Source organism: Phalacrocorax carbo, chromosome 9 (genome assembly GCF_963921805.1).
Source record: "Phalacrocorax carbo chromosome 9, bPhaCar2.1, whole genome shotgun sequence".
Lineage (NCBI taxonomy): Eukaryota > Metazoa > Chordata > Aves > Suliformes > Phalacrocoracidae > Phalacrocorax > Phalacrocorax carbo.
Window position 1 is genome coordinate 19,986,849 of NC_087521.1, and position 27,205 is coordinate 20,014,053.

General features: G+C 36.3%; 1 protein-coding gene across 5 annotated transcripts in view; it reads right to left on the reverse strand.

Moving 5' to 3' along the window:
* TTC7B (tetratricopeptide repeat domain 7B) overlaps positions 1-27,205 on the reverse strand; it is a 148,140-nt gene that overhangs the window by 91,668 nt on the left and 29,267 nt on the right. For all 5 annotated transcript variants that reach the window (XM_064460561.1, XM_064460564.1, XM_064460558.1 and 2 more), the window contains 4 exons: positions 20,647-20,777; positions 18,335-18,456; positions 2,893-2,971; positions 398-570 (listed from right to left, as the gene is read on the reverse strand). In XM_064460561.1, the coding sequence (XP_064316631.1) occupies positions 398-570; positions 2,893-2,971; positions 18,335-18,456; positions 20,647-20,777 (505 nt within the window). The remainder of the gene's footprint in view (positions 1-397; positions 571-2,892; positions 2,972-18,334; positions 18,457-20,646; positions 20,778-27,205) is intronic.

Below are 27,205 nucleotides of genomic sequence, written 5' to 3' on the forward strand. Positions count from 1 at the left end.
TCAGATCAAACTTAGTATCAATGAAATAAAAAATAAATTAAAAAGGACAGTGCCAAATGCTTAAGATTTCACTAGTATGCTTTGACACAAGCATGTTATTTTCAGGCAGTAAGCTATATATTGACTCTACAATATATCCCAGTATAGAACAAACAAAGAAAAAATTTTGAGAATTGAGAAAATACATACATGCATACAGTGGAAACTTCTGCTTGGCAAAGCATGTTGCTTCCCTAGTTCTCTTCAGGGAATATATATACACACACACAGGATGGGACGCATTCCCATTCACATTGCCCAATTCCTTCTACATTTTAAATAATATAGACTAAATTACCCAGTGCACTGGGTAACAATTGCAATTATAGAAACAAGAGAGGTATAGACTCAGCCATACTTTTCTCCAGTGTATACCCGTGGTCTTCTACTCAGTGCGTAATTCTTGGTATTTGAACCTTTTCGAAGTGGATCATCTAGGGGTGATTGGTGAGGAGGATCTTCCAGTGGATTCCAATAACTCTGTTCACACATGCCTCGTAACAAAATTTCAGCCAGTTGTCTTGCTATTGTCTGTAAAACGGAAAGACAGAATAGACTATTTCAGTTGGAAGGGATGTGCAATGATCATCTAGTCCAACTGCCTGACCAATTGAGGGCTCACCAAAAGTTTAACCATATTAAGAGCATTGTCCAAATGCCTCTTAAATGCCGACAGGCTTGAGGCATCACCACCTCTCCACAAAGCCTCTTCCAGTGTTTGACCGCCCTCCCGCTAAAGATAAATATTTTCTTTAGAAACACTGCATACAAACTCTTCAAAGACACTTGGATTACTTCTAACAAAGACATGTAGAATATATTTTGTTATTAACAGGCATACTGCTGTTTGAAAGGTACAAGTACCCAGTTCAATTCTCTAAACACAAAGGAAAAAAGGCAACAACAAATTTTCAATTTTATCAGTTAAATCCAGATGCTTCTTAAATATCAACACCACCAACTGTTGCTCCTAAGAGTGGAGCACATTCAGGTATATCTTCAGATATTTTGTGCTCAATAACCTCTACTGCCTCTCCAGGCCTGGAGCAGATGTTTCCTTGGGAGAGACCACAGAGGAGCAGATATTTCCCTGTGGTCCACAGAAAGGACCACAGTGGAGCAGATGCCCACGCTGCAGCCTGCTGAGAGGACCATGGTGAGCAGGTTGATATTCCCTGAAGGAACTGCAGCCCATGGGAGGGACCCCACGCTGCAGCAGGGGAAAACTGTGAGGAGTAAGGAGCAGCAGAGAGGAACTGTTATGGACTCACCACAACCCTCCACCCACCCTGCACATCTTGGGGAGTGGGAGGGTAGGATGAGGAGGTGGAAGAGTCAGGAATGAAGAACCTGGAGAAAGGGGGTAGGGAGAAGGTGTTTCAGTTTTAGTCGTTGTTTCTCATCATCCCACTCCCTTGAAATTGACAAAAAATTAAGTTAATTTCCCCTAAGTCAAGTCTCTTTTGCCTGTGACAGTAGCTGGTAAGCAAACTTCCTGTCTTTCCCTCATCCCACAAGTTTTTCTATCTCATTTTCTCACTGTTGTGTTAAGGAAGGGGAGTGACAGAGCAGCTGGGTGTGCATCTGGCAGCCAGCCAAGGTCAACCCACTACAGACAGCTGTAGTCCAAACCCCGACTGACTGGGGCTTCTGGTAATTTGTACTTGAAGGCGCTGATGTTTGCCAGTGTTGGTAAAGCTCAGCAACGGTGAAACAAGGTTGTAGATCAGCATGAAAAAGTTTATTTCGACCAACTAGTCTTGGCACCATAGATTTAAGTGTAGAAATACTTACATAAATATTAAGTAAGTAAACATTAATATAAAGCTTTGAAGGCATCCTATAGTCCATAACTATCAGGTTAATCTCCTCTTTAATATTTAATAAGTATGCATACAAGCTGCACAACTATATATCACAATGATGAAAACTCAGATTAGTACCAGGGCAATAGAAAGAAGGCAAGATCTACGTTTGCATCAGAATTGGCAGTATTTCCCAGGAACATTTCCCAGCAACAGATGTGTAATGTTTAAGCCACGGACAGCACCATATGATCTGCATCTTCCACCTTAATTCCTAAGCCATAAGAAGCCCTTCATCTTTTATTTTATTACAGTTTGCAATATTATCCCTCCCCATTGAAAGCCTATTATTTAATAATTTTAATATCCATACTAGGAATCAGTTATTAAATTAAGAAACAAATTACCTTCCTTGTTACCACCTTGGCAGTTTTAAAGGCCTAGTATTAGGAAACTGATTGAGGACATTTTGAAAATAATTACATTAGAAAAAAATATATAAGCCTTGGCTCTTTAGAGGGCCAACATACAACACTCATTTGGTAAAGGTTTATTTCCTGACAATATAAATAAAAAATCTTAATGATTTTGCTTTTATTGTTTTCCTTTAAGAGGCTTTATTACCAGAAAATAAAGAAATTATAACTTGATAACTTCCAACTTAATAGAAGAAAAATAAAGACACTGCACTCTGTCCTCTCTCCCATTACATTACAGCAAGATGAAACAACACCCTTTATGAAACTACGGTAAGTCATAAATATGGCAATTATGATTACGGTTGAAAGTATGGTCAGATACCAATCAGATTTTAACCATAACCACAAACAGGAAAGAAATAGGGTAGGCACTGGGTACCAAACATTCCATTTTATTTTAATCATTCACTTAAGCCAGGAAATGTAACCTTATAAAGTGGTGGATAACAGATGCTGATTAATATGCTGTGTATCTGTTTATTTGTCTCTAATTCATCCACTATATTTATGCTTTACCTGCCTAGTAAAATTGAGATGCTGTAATAGGAATGTAGTTTAATATAACTTACCATTCGCAGATTTTGTGTAGTTCTTGTTTCAACAGCTCTTAGTAACTCTCTAAATCTACCAACTCCTCTCGTCAAGTTCCTGTATATAAACATAGAATTTGACAGTATTCCGATTTGGATGTAGTAACACCTTAATATATTACTTGATAAAGTTGTTAAAATCCATGTTATTTTTTTCCCTGCATATCATCATTGCCTTTGTGATATATATTTTTTCATTCATCTGCAAACCCCACCACTGATTACTTTAACAGCATTCCCTGCCAGTTTATTAAAAAAAAACAAAAAAAGGAACATTTTCATGATCAGTAGATAGCTCAAGAGAAATCAAGGAAAAGTGCAAGAAGTGACCACCCCAAAAAGGGAAAAACAAAACTGAAGTTGTTCTCACTACTACAACAGTTTTAATTTTCAATTACATTAGGCTTCAGAGTATAAACTTTGGGGGGGAAAAATACATCTTAGCTGCCTCTTGATACCTTAAAATAGGGAAATTTTAAAAGGAGTAAATCTGGTAATCCTCAGTGAAAGTAATGTAAAATTTTAACTTTTCAGAGAGGAAAGAGGACAAACACATCAAGGTCCACTGTGTAGCCAGAAGAGGACTGGGGGATCAGTGTTCTGTTCTTGACTCCAGCTGGCTTTTGATGTGGCTTCTGCAACTCAAGTTTGTTGTCTATGCTCCTTCCGCTTCTGCTGCCTACACAGCTTTTGCAAAGAGATTCAAGACCCTCAGAGAGGAGGCTTCATTCACACTAAAAATTTTAGCACAGAAAATTATTTTGAATGGTCTTACAGCTTTATCTTTTTCTCATCACTACATCAGTTATCTCAGCTATCTGGTTTTTTTATTGCACTTAAAAGCTGCTGAGAATATTTTATTTTATATTAATACAGTTTGTCTTGGACCAGTGAAGGGCTGGGTTGGCTTTTTGCTGAGCTGAGCAACTGAATTCTGCAACCTCAACACATAACATAGGACAGTCATTTCACTATTTGAGTTTTAGTTGCAAAACAAAATGATTTGATCAAGTGTGTTTTGTGTTAAATCATTGCTGTTATGTCATATAGTTGTATTATCTTAATGTGATTTTATGTACAAGTTGCATAATGTTTACCTAACACGGACTCAAAAGAGAGAAGGAATATTACATATTGTGTAAGTTTTTTATCAGTTAAAGCACTATTGCACTGCACTGTAAAGCTGATGTTGAACTTGCCTTCCTTACCGATGTCTTTAGAAATATATTTGAAATACTGATCTGCTGAATTGCAACTTCATACACATTCAAAAAAACCCAGCATTTTTACACAGATACTTTCTTTAAATTTAGTTGCAGAATACCTGAAACCAGTGTGTTTGATGCAAGAGATCTTGCTACAGGAACCATAGAACTCTTAACACATTACCTAGAGACTTACTCACTTATTACTCTTCAGATTACATGACAGATGTCATCTGTGTTCGGTTTTATATAATAAAAGATTATCAGCATATTTCAGAAATTTAGTCTCCAACAGACAGACATCGTTCACTAGGGCAAGCTCACCTTCTAAAATACTTTTATATAAAAGTTCACTTAAGGAAGAATTAGCATTTCCAAGCAACAAAACCTGTACGAACAGGTTGAAAGTTATGTCAAAGTATGCCACCAGTTGGTTAAAAGGAAATAAACACCAGTCACACATGAAATGATTGTAAAAAGTCCACGTTACAGCACAGCTTGACCACAGAGTGACCAGTTAGTGCATATTAAAGAACACTAATCTTGTGTATACATTTAGCATGGAAACAAGTTATGAAATATTATAATAATTTATATATTTCACACAGCAGGCCTCTTGATAGATAATGAACACCAACTTCGTATACTAATGAAGTACGTATACTAATGAAGGAAGTCAGTAGGCCAAATTTTAAGAAAACCTCCGAACTCAATGGAAGCTGGATACCTTCCACACCTTTGGAAAGCCAAAATACATACCGTTCAGTAATACCACATGCCAAATATTTTAGAGAGCCAAAACCAGACCACTGGTATCCCAGCTTTAAGTCCTCTGCTCTAAGTGCATATTTCCCATGAATAGAGCTTTCTCTCAAGGACTATGATTCAAAGTCACAGATGTGTCTTCATAAGAAGATTTAAAAAACTAAACAGGCAGACTTTCCAAAAAACTGGAAAATTGTCAAAAAAGAGCACAAGCAAGAACTTCTCAGCTTGCAACACTAATTTCCCAGTACAGATGAAGCATACTATGTAGTAGAACTTCAAATCACAATAATTTAAATCGTTATGAAAGTTTAGGAATCTGCTTTTTTCTGTATGAAGTTTATGTCTTTTGAAGAACAAAAAAACTCTATGAAAAAGTATGCAGCTTTTAAAAGTCCTTAAGAACTTCATGACAGGTTGTTACTAGTTAGCCATCATATTTTTATAAGCATCTGCAAGGGACTGAAACTTGTGACTGAAGTTCTACTGTATCATGGAAAGAGCAGTAAGACTGTAGAAGAAAAAAAACCTGAAAATATGGAATTAGTATTTGCTTCATAAAGCATTTAACACTGATCCACTGCACAAGTGAACACAAACACAATACAGATTTCTTGAGCATCTTCTACATGAAGTATACTAAAAAAATACACTTCAAACTACAATATAAGTCACGCAAAAATTGAGTTAAATGCTTTGAGAGACAAGTAATGAAGCAAAATATACCATGTACAATATGGTAGATTTCCACACTATACTGCTTTTAGCAAAGTACATTTCCTGTATTTGTTAACAGTTTGTAACATTGGGGAGAAGAGGGTGGCGGCTATTCTGGCACATACTTTTCCAGCCCAGCTTAGGAAGTACACAACTTCTACCTGCTTTTCACTACGATGTGCCTTCATGTTAGCAGTTCCACCCATGCTGATCAAATGCCAGAGCAAAAGGGCAGGTTAACTTAGAAAACAACATCCTACAGTGTCTGTAAATGACTGAGATCCCTTCCATTCTCAAGGCAAGGAATTTTAAGGTACATTAACATACACTCAGAGATGACACATTTTCAGTAATTTCAGACAAGACAAAGACAGCCCACAGATATACACTGCTAGTTACGGGGGGGTGTGTCTATATGACTGCTTCCCATCAGAACATGCTCAAGTGAAACCCTTTGAATTGCATCTTACTAGTTTTTAAAGACTAGTTAAGATGCTTGCTGCTTTAAATCTTCAAGAAAAAACTACTGTGGCTGTTTAAGTAGCACTGTACCAGTTAAAGACTGAGAACCAGGATTTAAACATACAAAATACTATTGAAAATCTATACAGATTGATGCTCTTAGGGCTAATTTGCATCCTTTGGTCTACATATTTGCACCGTAAACCCCAACAAGTTATGTTAGAAGCTAATTAAGTTTTCTGATGTGAGACCAATTTTTTTGCTCCTCTGAAAGCTTCAGGCAGCATTTCTGTTCAGAATAATGAAAATATTTTAACTGCATCTGTGCAAGGGTGCTCACTCCTAAACAGAGAAAGGAGATCAATAACTGTAGATATGATACATGGAAAGTGCAGGAAGAAAATTAAGGGACAGTAAGGACAGACTTTTACTGTGGGATCAGAAGACCTGTATATAAGCGTGTCGTCCAGCAGTAGCAAACTTTTGGTACAAACATATTTGTCACCATCACCACTAAGAAGTCTCCTGGTTTTAAAAAGCATGTTTGGCATCAGATAGCACAGTGCTCTTGTGTTAGTGGTCCAGATAAACCTCACACCCCACACAAATACCTCTTAACTTTGTGTTTTTAAAAACACACACAAAAAAAAGAACCGTAGAAAAGAATGAAAGAAACTGCTCAATGAGAAGTTGTTTATATTTGAAAGATATTAGGATAAAAACCCAAACACTATTCCTCATAACAAAGGGAGTAAGATCTAATCACAACATCCTCAAAGCAGGCTACAAAAGAGATGTTTTAAATTTAACCTCAGAAAGGTTGCTAAGATTAATTTACTTTGTATTTAGAGCACGTTTTGAAAATATCTTCTCCATTATTTTGCGAACAGCTTGCTTTGTCAAGCATTTCTCTTATGCCCTTAAATTAAAAAAATATTTAGTCTAACATTGCCTTTTATATATTAAACATGGAATTAGAATAAATTTTTGCTTAGTGAGTTTAGACTAAACCTCAACTGCTCCATAATTTGGTGGCTAAATTGTCAGTACTTCTCCCATTTAAAAAATAAAAGTATATCCAGAGCCATGCCAGTCAACAGGCTAAGTTACTCATACTAGCCTATTACCTCATTGTGTGGCTTACTATCTCTCATTTAAAAAAATATTCACGTTTTAAAAGGAGAAAATCCAAGAACAATGAGATCTAGATTGTTTGATCAAAGCAATGAAAGAAATTGCTTTTGGAATTGACCCCACTTCCCAAATGCGCATTCTTCTCTCCTCTCTTGCTTTCTCTCTATATTTATACACAGGAAAAAGAAATGCAATGTTTGTAAACTCAACAGTACATTTTAAGTTTTAAAGTTTGGTGGTTTTTTTCCTCCCAAGAACTCAAATAGCAAAGAAAAGATATTTGTTTTAAAGGGAAGGAATAAGGGTAGGCAAAACTCTTGATATGCGTGCCAGTCAGAACAGCAGCATTTCAGTAACTTTGGTATGACTGACATGTGTACAAAAAAAACCCATAACAATGTTTTAAATCCATATGCTTTATTTAATAACTTTCAGCCAAGAGTATTTTACACAGTATTAAGATCAGGAATTATTTTACATTGAATCAAGTTACTATATAAGCAAAAAGCAAGAAATGTGACAAATCAAGAGAACTCTTTAGCAGTTACAGAACATCATCCTAATACTAAGGCATGTCATTTACCATACTAGAGCAATTGCTTTATATAGCCCAACAAAGATGAGGGTTTTTTCTTTTTTTTTTTTTTTTTTTAAATTAAAAAGAGCTGAATATCTACCTCCAAAAGGCAACATGGTTGCAACTTGAGACAGTTCTGTTTCCCTCTCAGGTTTCCTTCTCTTCCTCTCATAGTTTGAATATTCTCACAATACTGTATGATTTCCACAAAACATTGATTATCACTGGGAATTACTGCCTGAATTACATGTAGAAAATCCTTTATTTCCTGCCAGAAACTACTTTTTTTTAAGCACACACACGAAAAAAAAGCACATCATGATAACATTCTCGTTTTACCCATTGCTAACTCATGCAGAAAGAAAAATCCCAGGTATCTAAAATTCATTACAGACGATCATGTTTGCTTGATGCTTGAACATTCTTGACTGATGTTTGGGCTTATAAATGAAGCATCTTTAGTGTGCCATTAGAGCTACACAAGCCTATGCATTTGAAACAGCCCAATTAAGCAGCAGATCTTACATTCATGCATTCAGAAGGAAAACACTTACTGCCTAGACTGCAGTTCCACCAGTAGCTGAGTCTACCTAATGGTTCACTGCTGAAAGAGGAAGTTTTCATTCTCTCCATTCTCCTCTCTCGGTGTTTGTTCCCTTTTTCTGCCATTCTTCCTTCTTCACATCTTCCTACTCTCACTTGCATGGTCCTACCTCTTTTCTCATAGCCACACCAGCCATTATCACACCTTCCAGTTAATCAGTCTCGCTAAAATGACAGAAAGCCAAAATTTCTCCAAAACAGCGGCAAACAAACAGCAAAGAATGAAATTACTCCACAGAAGAGCCAAACAAGTACCTGAAGCAGCAAAAAGCAAACAAGAAAAATGCATGCCAGGAGTGTAGGTATGGGGAAGATGAGAGCAGATAATCCACTTTACTGTGTCAGGATGCTACACATTTTGTTTACTACTTCTCGACACCACCACCCGGCTCCTCTTCCAAATGTTCTTCCATATAAGTGTATATATACAACACACTATATATAAAGGTATGTGTGTGTGTGTGGATACACTAAGTACCAGATTCAACTATTACAGCACAAAGAACTTCTCCTGTTACTGCAGACAAAGTGCATTAGTAGTCTTGCCCTTTACCTCCTATTATTTTGCAAGTTTGTGCTTTCAAGCAGAAATCTAGTCAGAGGAAGAAATAAGGGTAGATTAAAAAGGTGCCAAACACCACCATAAACAAAAAAGCTCATACTGGAATTCACGAGAAGAAAGTCTTAAACATGCCAGAAAGTTTTAGTAAGGAAATAAGTTAACAGAAGGGATAAAGTGAATAGAATTTACTTTGGTAAATATTTAATATTATTACACATCAGTCATTTTGTATCGCCATAAACCTTTTAGAGTTATTTTATCTGTATTTAGAAAAAATATAAAACCTCCTAAGAACTAGAAGGGAGACTGTGCCGCACAAACAGTGATTTTGTTTAGAATACCAAGCTGAAGACCTAGGATGCCACTCAGTTTAATATCAAGCATGATAAAAGCACAGAGAACTTCAGCAGAGCAACCATTGCGAGCATGGCTTTACAACCTGTCTTAAAGATTCAAAGATCAGAAGTGAGCAGCAGAGACCATAAAGGAAGTATACTCTTATAAGATACAAGATTTTAAGCAGCAACAGAACAGCTGGGATGCATCAGAAGTGTACCATTTGATAGAACCTGAAGAGCTAACCTGAAGTAACAGATCAAATGTTTAATCAAACAATGATGAGCAATGTCATACGAGGCCAAACCCTGTGTGTGGTTCAGCCCTCTCAGTGGTGACACCAAAGTAGTTGTGCTGGTTTTGGCTGAGAAGGGGTTAATTCTCCTCACTGTGGGGGTCGGCTACCTTTCCAGCTTCCCGCGCTCTGCCGCGTGGCGGGGGGGGGCTGGGAGGGGCAGGGCCATGGTGGGGGCGGCTGACCCCGACTGGCCAATGGCAGGTTCATTCCATACCATGTGACACCATGACCAATATATTGAGGGGGGGCAGTGGCAGCGCGGAGGCGGCGCGGCGTCGGGTCGGCGGGCGGCGCGCGGCTGCGGCGCGGGCGGTTTGTTCCGGCGGTTCGTTCCCCCTCTCCCCCCCCCCGGGGCTTTGCGCCTCTCCTTGTTCTCCTTTACATTGCATTTCTACTGTTGTTTTCTTTTAATTCTCGTTGTTCCCCTTTACATTGCATTTCTACTGTTGTTTTCTTTTAATTTTAATTACTAAACTGTTCTTATCCCGACCCACGAGCGTTACCCTTCTGATTCTCTCCCCCATCTACCGGTGGGGAGTGAGCGAGCGGCTGTGTGGGGCTGAGCTGCCGCTAAACCACGACAGTAGTGAACAGGTGAGAGGAATAGGGAGCCACCCTTGCAATAAAAGCAAACTAGGAGCAGCACCTATGAAGAATTAAGCTGATTTGGGAAGGGGGGATTCACTGACACTGTCTGTCTAACAGGAAAGCCAAAGAATAATATATTGGACAGCAGGGTGAAAACAGCAATACAACTGCGATAGATTATAATGAAAATGAATCAGGGGAGGGAGAAGAAGAAAAAACCAAAATAAAATAAGATGTTATCAAACCTCTGTTGATTTTCTCGCTCTCATGGTAACTCCTGGAAATGTTTAATTTTGAAGCTACTGCTTCTGATTAGCTACAGATGTTAAAATTAGAAGAACACACACCGTTTTCCACTGAAGTTGTTTATGTGCCATTTATTCATTGGTACAGTTAATAAAAGTGCTGTCCTTTTATTACCATCTCTTGTATTTGCTATCAGGCTGTTATACTAGAACAAAGCAGAATGGAGGACAAGATTTCCTTTCTCCTTTTGCACACAATGGCAATTCTGAAAATGCTTACTAAGCTGTCTCTTCTTTTTATACTCTTCAAATTAATCATGAACCAGTGTTCAATGTAATTTAATGTATTAACTTGGGCAAAGGCAGGGAAAGAGCACCAAAACTCCCCAAATTCATACTATATACAACACACAAAATATGAGTTGTATCTACAAACAGGGATGACACTTTCTGGAAAGAAAAGCCTCTGCAAAAACTGCAAAACATAGAAGCAGAATATTTATTAGTAACCACCTTTCTTCATATTCCTCCTCTGTTCATCCACTGTGGGTAATTCACAAAACATTCCTAAGAATGAGGCTTAGGGCAACACTTCTTACAGAAAGGAGAAGATAAGACCACCTCTGTAAAACACCCTGCCAATAATCTTATAAAAATATCTCAGTGAAGGAAATGAGATTACATTCAAACAGATGCATGTCTGGTAAGCAACTCAGCAGTGAAGTAGTCTCTGAGGAGCTACCTGTTTCCAGAGAAACTCTGTTTTAAAACACTCACGCTGCAGTAATGTGGTGATTCGGTAAACAAAAAGGCACTGAAATTTTGTCAAAATTATTTATACAAATGCACTGTGCTTATGCACAGGAGAGAAATAAAACGCAGAAGGGCACTACCGTACGCCCAAAGAAGAAAGTGTTACTTTCACCTTGTCATGCTGAAAACACAGTGTATCAAATGGGAGTTCAGAAAAAGGCCATTTGAAACAGTGAGCCAGCAGTGGAAGAATTTGAGAGGCAGAAAAGGTCAGGTCTGAGAGGTATACCAAACCCAGACAGAACTATTTCAGTATAAACACCAAAGTGCCTATACGTCAACCAAAAAAACCCGAACCAAAACACAACCCCAAAACAACAAAAAAGTTACAAACACTTTTTGTATAACACTATCCTGGTGGTAACATATTTTAAGAGGAAAGGATATGGAAATCAGGAGGTGGGAAGGGGAATTTTTCAGTATTCATCTGAATACATAAAAGTAAATCTTGCCTGCCTTTCAAGCTTCAACTGGTGGCTAGCATTTCTGTAATACGTATTATGACTCCGAGGTATTCACACCAGTGAATACTCACCATGGTCAGTCCAATACTGCTTTATATCTTAAAAAGTTAGAAACACCTTTGACCAATGACAAAGAAATAATTTGAGTAATGGATACTTTGAAAGAACTGATGAGTTTTCAAATGCATTTAATCTCTATAACCAATGAAAAACAGACACAGACAGCCTCAAACACCTGCACAGTATTCAGCTTTTCTTAGCACTGTACCAGTCTTCTCTTCGCTGACTTTTGAATATAAACACGCTGGTACAACTTGATTGCTACAACACTACCTACAGCTTAAGAGCATAGTGCTGAAGAATCAACTAATGTAATTCAGGAACTTTGCAAAAAAGAGCTTATGAATAGTTATTACTATTTAAAGTAAAGATGGATCATCTACTAGTTTTTTTGGTTTTTTTTTAAGCTCTGTACTTAATTAGTCTCCTAGTTCTTCCAAGAGCCAGTGCCCTTTATCACCACTGTGACCAAAATACATGCACTCTTTCCTTGGCAAACTTACCTTAATGCTTAGCAAATCACTTTCTACTGTGATCATAAAGAAATCTAGCACCAATTAGTCCTCCTACCTGCTAATTTTCTCTTTTTGAAGTTAAGAGGGTCAGTTAACATTTTTGCAGTTAAAACTGGCAGCTTCCATAATTTTTAATCAGTTCAAAAACATTATTTCAGTATGAAAAAAGAACCAATATAATTCAAAACACTGAAAAGCTCCATGTTAAGCTATTACTAAAGCTTTGACAGAAATGGCCAAACCATAGAATCATAGAACAAAATCTTTCTCTTGGTAGACATAACTATTATCCAGGTATAGCAATTTACTGTCCTTCAGAGAAAAATCAGTATTAGAAAGAAACTTGAAACAATTAGTTGTAGGTTACTGCAGCTCACATTCAGGTGATATATCTCACAAATACTGTTCCCTAAACACCTAAGCCCCAAACTTCTTCAGAATTTGAAGCTTCATCTTTGGCGACATGCAGAACAACTGGCCAAGGCCCTGAGCAAGCTGCTCTACACTGGCCATGTTTTGAGCAGGGGTTTGGCCCAGATGGTCCCTCAGAGTCCCTTTCAACCTGTATGATCCTATGAATCTTATGAGTTGCAAGAGAAGGGACAAAAAGAAAAACATCTGGCATAGCCATGCCCTGTAATACCTGCCATGCAAAGCAGCGTTCTTCAGAACAATATCAAAACCACATAAGGAAATAAAAAAAAGAAAATTAAATACAGCAATAAAGCAAGGACTTTGGGGGGAGCAGGGGAAGCACACTAAATATTCCCTCCCCAATTTACGGTTCCAATACCATTTTCTTTGCTGCCATCACAACACAACATAAAACCAAAACGTCTAATTCGATGCTTGCAAATGCAAGCAAAAGCCACAGTCAGCAAGAATTGTATATGGGCTAAAACGTGCTAAGTATCTTCCCAGAAAAAGTAAGCTAAGTCCAGAATTCCAACTGCAAATTACTAAAATTATTAAAATTCAAGATCAACTCAGATACTAACATTACTCTTTCAGCGTGCTTTGTGTAAATAATTATTACAAAAGTTATTTGAGATTATTTTTAATAAAAGTGATTCCTTCATGTTTATATCCATCTTTGTCCTCCGTGTAAAACTGCCACATTTTCTATCTATAACATCACAGTGGAATCTTATTTTAAACTCTTGCAGTTAAGACACAATTCTGAACAATAAACACACATGGCACAGATTGAAAGAGAAAGGATTGTTGATGGATGATTTTTTTCCTGAATATCTGAGGGAATAATAATTTCCCCTCACATTCAAATAGTTTGTATTTTTTCAATGAAAACTAAGACAGAAAGAACAGCATCTTAAATAAGAATGAGGAAAGCATCTGATATGACAGAAGTAGTATCCTTTGAAAACACATTTTTGTTAGCAAACACGAGAGAGACAAAAATCACTATCTTCAGTATGTTCTGCCTTAGTTTCCTAACTACACAAACATGAAAGCAGTTATCTCCAGGACAAAGTTGTTTTGAAAACTGCAACAGAAGTAATTTCCAGTTTACCTTCCAATACAGCACTGGTATCTCACATGTAAAGAATGCAATACTTCATAGGATTTCAGTATTTTTTAATTTCATCTTACTTTCTATTCTTTATTTTGTTAACTATTTGTTTTGAGACTGATGAAGGGCATGCAACAAGATCTCAGCAGATTCAGAGAATGATGGGTAGCTAGCACTGTATTCTAATACAGTGGACAGCTCGTCATACAGTGTCTTGATGTGCCTTTATGACAAGCATTTACATAAATCCTTCTCTTACAGATTTCATCATAGTTAAATCTCCAACTGTGAACACTGCACAAGTATATATGTGCAACAGAAGCACTTATGGATTGGCTTCGATCCACTTGCCCTCACTTACTAACACGAAAGCTATATTCCTATGCTATTCCTATTTGTGTTATGGTAGATAAAGGAAAATAGACAAAAAGAAACTACTTCTACATAGGCAAGTCCTTTACATGAGTAACTCTAAGGAGGATTGCTGTTGTGCTTGTCATTCATTTTGTAACCCAATAAAAATCAATTATATGCAGAAAAACTGGTCGGTTGGGGTTTTTTTTGTTTTTGTTCGGTTTTGGCAGGGTTAATTTTCTACTGAGAAAAAGCCAGCCTCTGAGAAACAACTTCATGTAGAAGACTGGGAATGTTGTGCTTCACTGCAGATGTGTCAGCAGAGGTAATGGCGCCATGAGGGGCAGATCTGATCCAGGTTCCTCAGGCTTTGATTCAGCGTGTGAAGCATGATGCAGATTAAACCAAACTACAGTCTGGATCCTGGACTCTGACAGAAAAATATCCTTAGAGAGGGTGTTAGGTGTAGAATAAGCCTCAAAAAAGAGCTCTGAAAGCTAGGTAAGTCTGGTTTTCACATGACAACCACCTGATTTTAGACTCTAAACAGAAAGCTCTCTTGCTTCAAGAGCATACACTTCCAATACATTTCTGAATACTACTACCTCAAAAATAAAAACCATTTACAACTTAAGTTTGTCTTGTTTACATCATAACATGAATACAAAGCAAATACTAGCATAGAAGGATTACAGGGTACATAAATTGCTGCCCTTTCTCTCGTGGGGCCATTTTACTTGAAAATAGCTATGTTAAAGTACTAATGTCAATGTTCCCGTACTCATAGCTTTTCTTGGAACTTCAGGGCTTTGAACTCCTTCAGTCTGAAATTACAAACCAACCACTAGACTAAATTGAAGTTGCATAATCGGCCTGAAAGACATTTAAAAGTTACAAATTCAGAATGTTTTTTTAAAAAGCACATAAACCCTACTTTAAGTTTTAGAACAGCTTCCTCAACTTTGGTTACTCATTTCCAAAATGAAACATTCCTCTGTTCCCAAGTGAAAAATGGGCATGTAGTTTGATTCTTTACTAAAATTCTGTACCCTTCAGAAGAAAACATTAATTTCAGATTTGTGTCTTAATAGAGCACTAAAATAACATTCTTCCATTCAGACTACTGCCACTTTTTTTTTTTTTTTTCTCCGATAATTGCTTTTCCATGTATTTTCAAAATACCAGCCATTAGCATTTAGGCTAAGTTAGGTTTCAAGCATCTTCTAGTTTTTCAAACCAGATAACGCATACCTGAATGATAGGCACTTAATCCTCTGCAAAAACTTGATTTCTTGGCTTAAAAGAAAATCTCTGCATGGTTACTCAACAAAGAGGAAATTTGAAGTAGATCAACTGGCTTTCTGGGTACGCAGCAATACTCCCTACATTACTGCTCAAATTATGCTCTTCCAGCAAATATAAAGGTTATCTTATTGGCTTTTCTAGTTTGTAACTGACACATGCACAAAAATGGTGCTTCCACTTCTAGTGGAAGGAGTGTAATTAAAAGCAGCAGTTAGCCAACTGACTCCTAGATATAAAACAACAACAAAAACCCACTCCATAGCAGAAGGGCTTCAGACAAATTCAATTCTCCCGCAGATTTTGAGATGTTTATTAGTACTTACTGGAGTAGAACTGAAGTCTAAAGCACTGTATTGTTTACCCATAGACATCTACTCAGATCTTTAAGCATGCTCTAACACCTAAATTACTATAGCCACTATGCAGGTAACAAGATAACATTCCAGCTGACTAAAACCAATGCCAGATTATAGTTTGGTGAAAGGAATTTTATTTCAGAGTCAACTCTTCTGAGTGTCAGCCTCACTTCATGAACATACACCAATAAGAGATTCCACTGCATTGGAAGACAAATACCAGATTTAGTCTGCCTGTGAAAACAGACAGGCATACTCTTCCTCCTCTTTTCCCCTATCACTCACAAGTAGTTAAACTTTAGTGATTCCCTGCCTCCGCCAAAGGACTGAAGACCTTTTAACATGTACAGCTTTAACTACAAAAAAGTTAATTTAAAAGAAATGTTTTGTTAGAAACATTTCCATTTCGAAATGTTTCAATTTCTAAATTGCCTATATTAAAGATACTTACTTTTCCTCTCCTTGAATATGTTCATACAATCTTTACAATTTAAATTAAAACTTTAAACATGTTGCAAAGCCTAATGGAAAGACCTTGAATTTCATTTCTGTAAACCTAATATCAAGAGAGATGACAAATTTAAAAACCAAATGAAGCATCCTTAAAATAAATGTATTAAAATGAATGCTATAAATTTGTCATTATTAGAAAAGTATATCTTTAAAGTTCTGTTCAATTCTGGTAAACCCAAGTTAAAAGCTAAAAAAAAAAAAACCACAAAGAAGAGATCCATAAAAGAAGCAACGTAACTAGCAGCCTGGAACAATGACCATATTAGGAAATCTTGAAAGAATTGGGATTGGCTCTAAATTAAGAAAGGAAAGTAAAGGATATAATGGCAGGATTGTGTAAAATAATGATTGCCACAGAGCTATTTTTCCTAACAACTTGCTTCGTCTCATACCACAAAAAAAAAAAAGAGGCAGTACTGGCCAATGAAATTGGAAGAAGAAATTTAAAACTGAATGCGTAATTAGCTTGTAAACTGCAAGTGACTGTTGTACTCAAGACTGCAAAAAAGATTATATGCTTATGTAGGAGGTAACACGAACACCAACAGCTTCACTGTGAAGGATTAAAGCATACATGGAATACAATCAACCTTTCAAAGTTTATACCAGATCAACTGATACAGTCTAGGAAAAACACTCCTACAGGCTGGATGTTCCTTAACAACCCACTGCAGAACTTTTTTGTGGGGTTGGTTTTTGTTTTCTTAATTAATCTTAATCTTCTGTGCCTATTGCTGATTGTGTTTAGGCACAACACGTCAGATAAAATGGACTATTTTCATTCCTGGCCTTCAATCAAAATTCTCCAAAACGTGGAATTTTTAGCTTACTCTTAACCACGATTGCCACTGGGATTCTTTCACTATGTATATTTTATTTGTCTTTTGTGCAGGCATGAAAACATACATTTTATTTTTAGCTCTGGTATGAGAAAAAAATTAACTTAGTTCACACTGGAGCATGTTCAGTGGAACATTCCATCCTCCTGCAATTAAATGATGAAAACAGAACCAAAATACAACTCTCAGATCATGTGTTATTACGACACTACTTCAATACTTTAAGAATGAGATTTCAAAAGCGTAGTGATGCTGAAATCCCTGAACGGCTTAAAAACTTGGATAGCCTTTTGTCACCCTACCATCACTGCATTAAAATCTTGAACTCTTTACAGACACTGCACGATTTCCCTTCATCTCCTGTTTATGTATTTGAAAGAATAAGGAATATTTTTGGTACAAAACAGTAGTCCTATGAGGAGTTTCAATATTTCAATCAAGCCACATTTTCCTAATGAAATAAGAAGCCCTGAAACAAATTTTTAAACTATCTGATTTCGACAACAAATGTCAGAAATGTACTTAAAACCCATTTGTTCCAAGATTTGAAGCTCTTAAAAATGGAGACTTGTATTCCTTTTTTCATTTTCTGTGATATCTGAATTTATTTTTAGGCTTTTAAGGGAAGTCTTATTTAAAATAAATTATAAAAGAATCTCCCATGCAGAATCTAAATGTATCTATAGAGCAGGTGCAATGGAGATTGTATACATACTGTTGATCTTGATGCACATTTATCCTGCAGCATAATTGTAAAATAAGTGGTAACTGAAGAGATTTGGAAAAAATTACAAAATCAAAATTATAAAAATCAAGAGTTTCAATATCATAGAATCATAGAAACATTTAGGTTGGAAAAGGCCCTTAAGATCATTAAGTCCACCTATTAACCTATGCTGTCAATCACTTTCTAAGAACGCCTAGTAGTAAAGTAAAGGAAATTTCAAATAGGTAAAGTTTAAGGTATTAAGTTCTCACATTTAGCAAGTAAAAACATAAAATGCTTTCTGTTCAATATACTTTGATTAAACAATTTTACAATACGTAAATAAATATAATATGGGCAGCCTTACTATTTCAATCAAAATGTTACTACTTTAATAAAATATAATTATGTCCAGTTATATCACAAGTACAAAGCTAGACAAAAGAGCAGACAAAAGGAGCATCAAAACTTACCCGTTCTTGAAATATAAAACATGTGCTCTTTGAAGTCCTGTTTCCAAGAAAAATCCAAGTTCTTGTTCCTGTGCAGTGGGCCCTGGCTTAGGGCTTCTGTTTTGTATATTGGCATTAATTACCTAAGAGAATAAAAATAAAAAGGAGAAAAGTGTATTTAGAAAAAAAAAAATCAAGTTTTTCTGGACTTTTTCACGGAGCTAATACTTAATGTTGGAGAAGTCTTTTTCATTTGTAGGCAGTGGCTATTAGCATATTTCTATCCTTACCTCCTTTCCCACCTAAATATAAATCTTTTTGCTCTTGGGTATACCCTTAAAGGTAATTTATTCTCCGAGCAGAAATGCTGCTAAGAAAAATTTTATAATACTTTTTCAGAAAATTTTGTGAAGAATGGTACACAAAAGAGAAGTATACGAAAAAGCGTATTTCCAACCTTATTCAGTAGCAGGACATGATGGTATTCAAAATCTAAAACCCTGTTAGTTTAGGAAAGGCTGCTGCAGAAAGCAGTAAAAAGATTAAAAGTGATCTCCACAGTGACTTCTAAAAAACTATTTAGAAATAACTTAATTTGTATTACATCAACATTAAAAATGCTCTCTCAAAATGGAGAGCTATGAGCTTTTGTTTGCCTTTATATTCACCACAGAGTCTACCAGGCCCTAAAAGACAATAACAAAACAAAAAACCCAAAGCAAAAAAAAGACAGAAAAAAGTGTATGTGTTTAAAAAAGAAAAAACCAGTGCAAATTACCTATCTTTCCCTCATCACATCAAACTTTACTTTCCCCGTCTTTTGCTTGTGCTACCCTAACTGTATCTCACAATCCCTTCAAAGACAACTGTTAAATGACAGGTCTGAGGCTTGTAAGCAATAGGTGTGAAAAACAAGGTCAGATTGATATTACTAGCTTGCTTCGATCTAACAGCATTCACAAGCCACAGAATAGAGCCCCGAGTGTAGTGTCTTTTGTCCAGACATATCTGAAACTCTAAATAAAATGCAGTAGTAACTCCTAGAAACAAAGGGGACCACAAATATTCTTTTCTTTAAAAAAAAGTATTTAACACTGGAAGAGTTTCTGCTAAGTGGAAAGAAACAGAAGATGAGGTTAATGGTGTAAATGAAAACAAGAGGAGGAAATAAAAGAGCCTATGTATCCCGTTAAATTCAAATAAAAGCCTGAAGCTTTTAAATCATGAAGCATTATGCTCTTTACAAATAAAGAGCCTAACTTGAACCTTCCGTAATTCATAATCCATAACTTACAATATGGGGAAAAAAAAAGAAAACAGTAACTTGCCTAATATTCTGCAGAGCTGTTTGTAGGTTTTGTCTAGCATTAAGAAGCTTAGAAAGATCAGCTTTCATCAATAAAAACCCAGTTTCCTACATATCTAGTACCTCAGATTTATGGCTATCTTTCTACTCAAACATACTGTGAAATGTAGAGTAACCCTGGAGTCCAGATTCAGATACAGACAACTGTCTCTTTTAGGAAAAAAATATCCAAGTACTTTCAACAATAACTGTATTTTCATACATACAGTAATATATTAATGAGATAAAATGACAAATGGGCTATCAAGTCTGAGAACATTGTCCTGATCCAATTTATAGAACTACTAAGATTTATCTCAAGTTCACCTATATTTTAAAGTCACATGTTTATGTGGTTATCGTATCTGGCGATTTTTAAATTGTCCCAGGTTTGTGCCTATTAGTTGAAGAAAACACACTTTCAGGTATTATTCTGGACACGACACTGACACATCAAATGTCTTGTTGACAGGTACAACGTTATTTCAGGATTTTACCTCCAAGTAGTTTTATAGAGAGAATTTAAGAGCAGTGAAGCTATTAGCTCCAAATAAACATCATCAAGATCAATTTTTAATCTTTACAGCTTCATTTTGAAATGAATTATTTTTAAGAATTATCTGAAAAGCTAGTAAGTATATACATACAATGTACATATTCCCACATGTGTTTCAGAGACATCATAATTCCATGTTCATAAAGAACTACCATAGGGTAACAGAGGCCACAGATCAGCATCTTGAAAATACATCGTGGTTCAGAGGAGCTCTGTCCCTTTTTAGACTACTAGCACTATTTTCTAGGAGATCAAAATGACAGAACACTCAGAAGGACAGCTACCAGGTGTTCATTAAGGCACACTAATTTATTGCCCAATTTTAAGTGTGCATTGAAGTCCTATATTAGACATCTTTTAGGTGAGCCACCAACCACATCAATGAAAGATGAGCCACGCAATTCTTCAGTTAAGCAAATCATCCCAGCTTACCCTTTCTATCTCCTGAAGGTATAGGAGAGCAATATCCCCAGCCTTCTCATAGCACGTAACAACTTCTTGTTCACGATCCACATGGAGGTTGCTAGCCGAAGAAGAAACTGGCAACTTCTCAAGACAGAGACCTGGCGTGGAAAAAAAACAACCAACAAAAAATGGCTGCATTAAAAACTGATGTCATATAATAGTATACCTCAACAATAGTCCAGGCTAAGCCCCTCTGATCACGAGAAAAAACAAAGAAACAAAAATTACCAAAAACTTATGACGGTATGGTCCTCTGATACAGGCACTAGTAAGTATAAGTAACAATGGCTCCTCCTTAATTATTATACCACAGAAGTGCCTAGTGTCTTTCTATATCAGTTTTAAATTACTGAATACATCTTCACTTTTCCAGACTGATCAAAGAAGCCAAGGCAGGGTGAAGAAAGGCACTCAAGGTAATACTAAACTTAGTAACCATGCAAGACAGATGCACCTATAAAAACAAATACATTTTTAAAATAAGAAGGGGTTAGGAAGTGTAATATTTGTATCTAAATTGAGTATGAAGTAGCTCACTCTCATCAACACACAGAAGTCTTTCCCTCTCAGGATTTATTAAACTCATCCAACAAATACATTATCTGGCACTTTGAAGGAAAAAAAAGTCTTTGCTTGTCTTAAAAACATAACAACTTGTACTAATCAATTCTGTCTTCTACACAAGCTACTTCTATTACAGGTATTTTCAAGATAATTAGAGAAAACAACTGGACAGGATCGAGAACACTAATCCACCTGACTGAGGAATCAACCAAATGCGGACACCTGTCTAACGTGTTCTTAAAAGCCTCTGACAATAGAAATGCCTTGGCTTTCCTATGGTTATTATTATACAGCTCAACTATTCTCACAACTACTATTTTTCCTAATATCTAGATCTCCCTCCCTAGATTAGTTATTCCTAGTCTTCTTCACAGATAGATTATTCCTTTCTTTACAAAATATTTTTCCATTTTTGTCTCTAGAGAGACATGCTTTGCACCAAAGAATGTCAATTCTCACTCATTTCTCTTTCCATGCTTCCTTGACAGCTAATCATTTTTATCTTCTCTGGACACTCCCCAACTCGTTACCTCCATCTTGACTCACTGTGCCAAAACTGGATACATGGCTCCACTTAAGCCTCAACAGCACTAAGCAGAGAAGATGAAAGACTTCCTGGTTTTGATATAGGATACTTTAAAAAGAAAAATTACAAATGAGCAGGACTCTAGTGCCTTCCCTTACACAGGAGTAAAACATTCTCTTCTCTTCATGATCTGCAGCAGATCACCAGATCATATTCTTCAAGCCAACTGCCTCACCAGTTACCCAATCTTATATTTATTTGAATAACTATTTGTATTTGAAGTGTAGCACTTTCCACATGTTCTTTAGAGATTTATTTCAGGTAATTCTTCCAGGCTGTCAACAGTCACTGCCAATCCTAAAGCGCCTTCAACTGCTCCCACATTAATATAATTCACAATTTAAATGACCATATTCTCAACTCATCATCCAAAGTTTTGAGAATTCATTGCTGGAGAAACTAAAAACAAAAACAACAAAACACAAAGTTATATATTGGGCAGATACCTGTAGAATGGCAGGTAGTACAAAACCCCAGTTCGGAGAACAGTTTATCAAAGGATTTCTGTCCATCAATAACATAAGGTGGGGACAGTACGTTTCACTGGAATGACAACAGTTTTCCTACAGAAAAACTTGGGAAGACACAGACATGGAATCTGGACTTTATTCATTGATAAACCTAAACTATGCAATATTTGTGACCTCCAGATTCTTTTAAAACATCCATTATGTTTCAATATCTCCCTGTAGAAGTATAACTCCGCTGTATAAAAAAATCATCAAGGCATATTTCTGGCTTGAGAGAATGCCTTAAGTCTGTATCTGTTTGTTGGCCACTTTTACCCTCCAATCCAACCTCTTACCAGTATAAACAACATATATCCTGCAGCCTTTATGCTAGCTATACATCCTTAAATAGGTAAAATCCTGACTCCAGTACTAACAAGACAAAATAAAATTCAATATACTTTTCAAAAACCTACATGTTCCTGAAGATCAGCAAAAGTCTGTCTCTTAAAAACCTAACAAACCAGAGTACAGTAGACACTGGACTTTTCTGACATGTTATGGTTTTCACCTAACATCTCTAAAGATAACCTAGATTTGAAAATAGTCTAGAGTAGCCTACGCTGATCAGCTTGCTTTCAATTTTTCAAATAGCAAATATCTGAGAGGGTTTTTCTGGCTAATTGTAACTCATAGACCTGAAAGCAACCAGATTACACTACAGAAAAAGGTCAGTTATCCTGCTACTACCATAGGCTTGAACTGACAAGCCTACTGTAGGTAGATAAGAAGATCTAAATGTAAGGTTGATGCTGGACAGAAAGTTTACAGTGTCCTACACAAACATCTCAGAGTCAGACTTACAGGTGACCATAAAATACAATAAGTGAGCTGCAATAAAAATGTCAAATGACTGAAAGCACCAGATAGTAAGCAGATCACTCCTCCCCATCCCTTCTCTTTCATGACATGAACAGCCAGTGCCCCACAGTAATCCGCCACTACACAAAACATATTACTCAGCCTATTTGTAGATTTGACTTGGATTTATTATTTCTATTTTTATACTTTATGGCCACAACTATAATCTTTTTAATCTAAAAAACTCACTGTAAGAACATTCTGTCATTTTAGCTGAGAATTTTCTTTAAGATATGAAAGCACGTTAGTGCTCTGCCAGAAACTTTAAGTAATGCAGAAGTGAAGTGCAAAATTCTCTGATGAAGCACATAATACTATTTCTTTGGGTAACTTTATTATACAACTAGTATTCACTGTATGTTTTCAGGTATGTTTATTACAACCCAGGAAAGTATGTCTATTTTAAGTATGCAATGCTTTGGACAAGGAAGTTGATTTGGAGTACTATCCTGAAATGACCACTTAACAGGATGGTTTGGACACTTTATTTTGTTTGAGGACATAAGGAATAATGACAATTCAATACTGTATTAAAAATGAAAACATCATCTAGAAGAAATACATGGATACATGGTTACTTGTTTAATTTTTTCTTAAATAGAGATAAAATTTAAGAAATAATTTAAAGTACATAAAAGTTTTTTTTATTCTAAATAGATATAAATAGCAACATAGCAACAACAACCACATAACATACTGCCCACTTCTTCGTGAGAATACTGAGATGATAAAAAGTGAATTAAAATAAGGGATTATTTTATTAGGCCCTTGAAAAAAAGAACAAGCTAGCGATAACACACCAAACTGAGAAACAGGTATTTCTTTGAAATCCGAGTATTACCCTAAATTATCTGCTGACAACTACTGCATATATTCAGGCAGGGCAGTTCCCCCCCTTTGTGTTTGTTCCCACACCTGCCAGGCAGGAATCTCTGCTATTCTCCCTCAAAAGGGCAGGAATTTCTTTAACTGATTATAAACTCTTCTAAAATATTTGGTAAAGAGGTACAGGTTGCTGCTACAAAATATTACTGCATTTGTTGTGAAGGTCATAGCTATTGGTTTATTTAATTTTTATTGGTTAATTTATTTAATTCTGCAACCAAGAATATCACTTTGGCTGGTATTACAAGTTCACTTTGATATTCATGGCTTTTAAGTTTAAGCTCTTCCAGTCAAAATCACCTTCAAGCAAAAGCTTCCAACAAACTAGGTCAGTTTTATTTCAGGAGGACGCTTATCTCATACATATCTAGTCCTGATATCAAAGCAAGATGACTCCTGAGGGAAAAGAAATTGAGAAGCAATGAAATGAATACATGCCCATATCAGTTAAGCTTACGTGTTTTGCAAAGGAACTGCAAAATTGCTTTTCCAAAGAGTAAAACAGCAACAAACAGTATTTGTACAAGAAACGAGTATGCCTGATTTATCATGTAATTGAAATATTGCAAAGATTTTCTTTAAATCTTAAAAAATTTATAAATTGTCCATATTTTGTAAAACATTTAGAAAGCAAGCAGTAGATAGTTTTGTCACTTACTCCAAGTGGCATTCTTGTGTCTATGGTCTCAAAGCAGTTGTCAAGGTTATGCCAAGTAAACTATTTCATTTTTACAGAAACAAGAGCAGACCAGCCCTACCACTACCTATTCACACACTAACCACTACCCAAAGAAGAGGACTCCTCAAGTAAGAATGAGTGACAAACTAACAATTTTTAAGAAGTCTCCATGCAATAGATTTGTTTATTCTTAGATAACCAACCATTTTTATGGTAATGACAATGACAGTAACTACTTTTCATTTACAAACCACTTAAACAAAAAAAAAAAACAAACAACAAGCAGACATAATTTCTGTAGGAAAACTGATTAACTAACACTCCCATTTCATTATACAGAGTAAAACAAAAATTCTCTAAGGTCAAAATGGAATCCACAGCACAATTCCGATCTTTACCAAGTACTCCTACCACCCAGACCACTACTGAGACCAATAAAAAAAAAAAATAATAATAAAAAAAAAAACCACCACACCCACAAGGCCGAGAAAAGCCTGTCACATTTACTGCATTGTATATCCGAGGATTTTCCAAGATGCCAGACAGTACCTTGTCTGTATAAGTGCTGCTAAATTTTAGAGACCACAAATAATAACACATCTCATGGTTTATCTACTGTTTTCAGTAGACAAGCCAAAAGACAGATGAAAAACAGTGAAAGACTACTTTATACTTAAGGAAATAAACATGCTTGTACAAGACAGAGTGTTCCATCAGTAGACAAAGATTTCTGGGTTTGCTTCCTGTTTTCCTTAAACAGACACATAAAATCTAAGTGTGTTTTAGTACACAGCACTTAGTCTTCCCTATACAATAGGCAAAGCAACACTAGTAAGTGTTCCAAATGCTGCAAACACAAAAAACCCCTTTCATCTCCTTCTAAAGAAACTTCATATTTAGCTTGTGAATTTAGAATAAGCCATTATATAGACTATGGCAAACATTTACTATTCATTTTAAAAGAGGAACTGAAACAATCTAGAGTTACTGCTATCAAGGAACTCCCACAGTGTATTTCTGAAGTTAGGACAAACACTGCTAATCTCACTGAAGGGAAGGACTTATTTCTACAAGTCTTCAAAGATTATTACTTGCTTGCAGAGGACTTTTAGAGAGCAAAGCAAGATTTTTCTTTTTCTTCTTCAATTCTCTGCCACTATTTGTGAAGTATTTATTATAAAGGAAAGGAAGAAAAGTAAGAATAGAGAGCGGGGAAATATATTTATAATAAATTACGTCTTACTTTCACAGTTACTGCAGATACACTGCCTTAGTAGGAACTGCCTATTTCTTTAGATGATCTAAGGAAACACAAACAATTAATTTCTCTGATTTTTCAAGTACCTTGTATTGCTTAGCCCCCCCATGTCAAGACACAGAGAAAAAAGCCTCCAACAACTGTCAGGATGCTAGTTAGCGTTGCAGAGAATGCATCCAAAAGAAGGTCAATACCCTCTTCTCTCAGCATGCTTGAATTGAAGGGAAGCTGCTCTGGCTAGCTGTTCTTTTAAACGCTAATTATAGAGAATTAAATCCATTCTAGATGAAACCCAGAGCAACATAAGCACAACTTTCCAGAGCTGAAGACAGCATTTTATCATGTATGCTCATACTGCAATGTCATTTCATTAGTGCGGCTTTACCAATACCATAGTTACGCTAGTGCTTCTAATCATCTTGAAGTTTCTCTAAAAAGAAAACAAACAACAAAAAAAAGCCACAATCAGGAACACTCATCTCTCTTCTGAAGTGAACAGCTACTTATTAATCCAAGCAGTCAATAAAACCATAACAATATTTGGGGATTTCTTGTAACATCATCCGAGATGACTGTTGTAAAATGATTGTTGTTACATCTAGAGGAAAAGTGTGACCATTCAAATCTTTGATTTTCTTAGGAGCACAATATAGACTTTTATAATACTTTTAAACAGAAGAGATCAGTATATTCACAGATGCATCTGTTTCTTATAAACCATGTGCCAGCCAATTCTTGCATTACAGTACAGCCCTTTGACAAGCAAGCAACTCTGGAGAGGCTGAAAAAGTTCAGACACAAAAGCTGGGAAAAGGACTGATCTTGCTGTAGATCTTGGAGCGAGTGAACCTCTGATGAACCCTTCCCAAAGCAGAAGGGCTGCACACAAGTATTTGGAGTGGTCATCAAGGAAGCTGTTCACTCGGGTGAAAGGAGGTGGCTCAACTATTTATAGTTTATACTGAACTGTGTTTTGCTGTATATTGTCAGGATTGCTCCTATAAGCACCTATGAGGAAAAAAGACCAGGCTCCACTGTGACACTGGTTCTTCCTGTGACATGGGAAAAAAAGGCCACAATCACTAATTTTGGCCCTCTCCCTCTCGTCACCCTGCCAAAGGCAATATTGTGAAGATATTCTAAAGATTCTGAGGAAACTAAGAAAAAGAAAGACACACCACCAA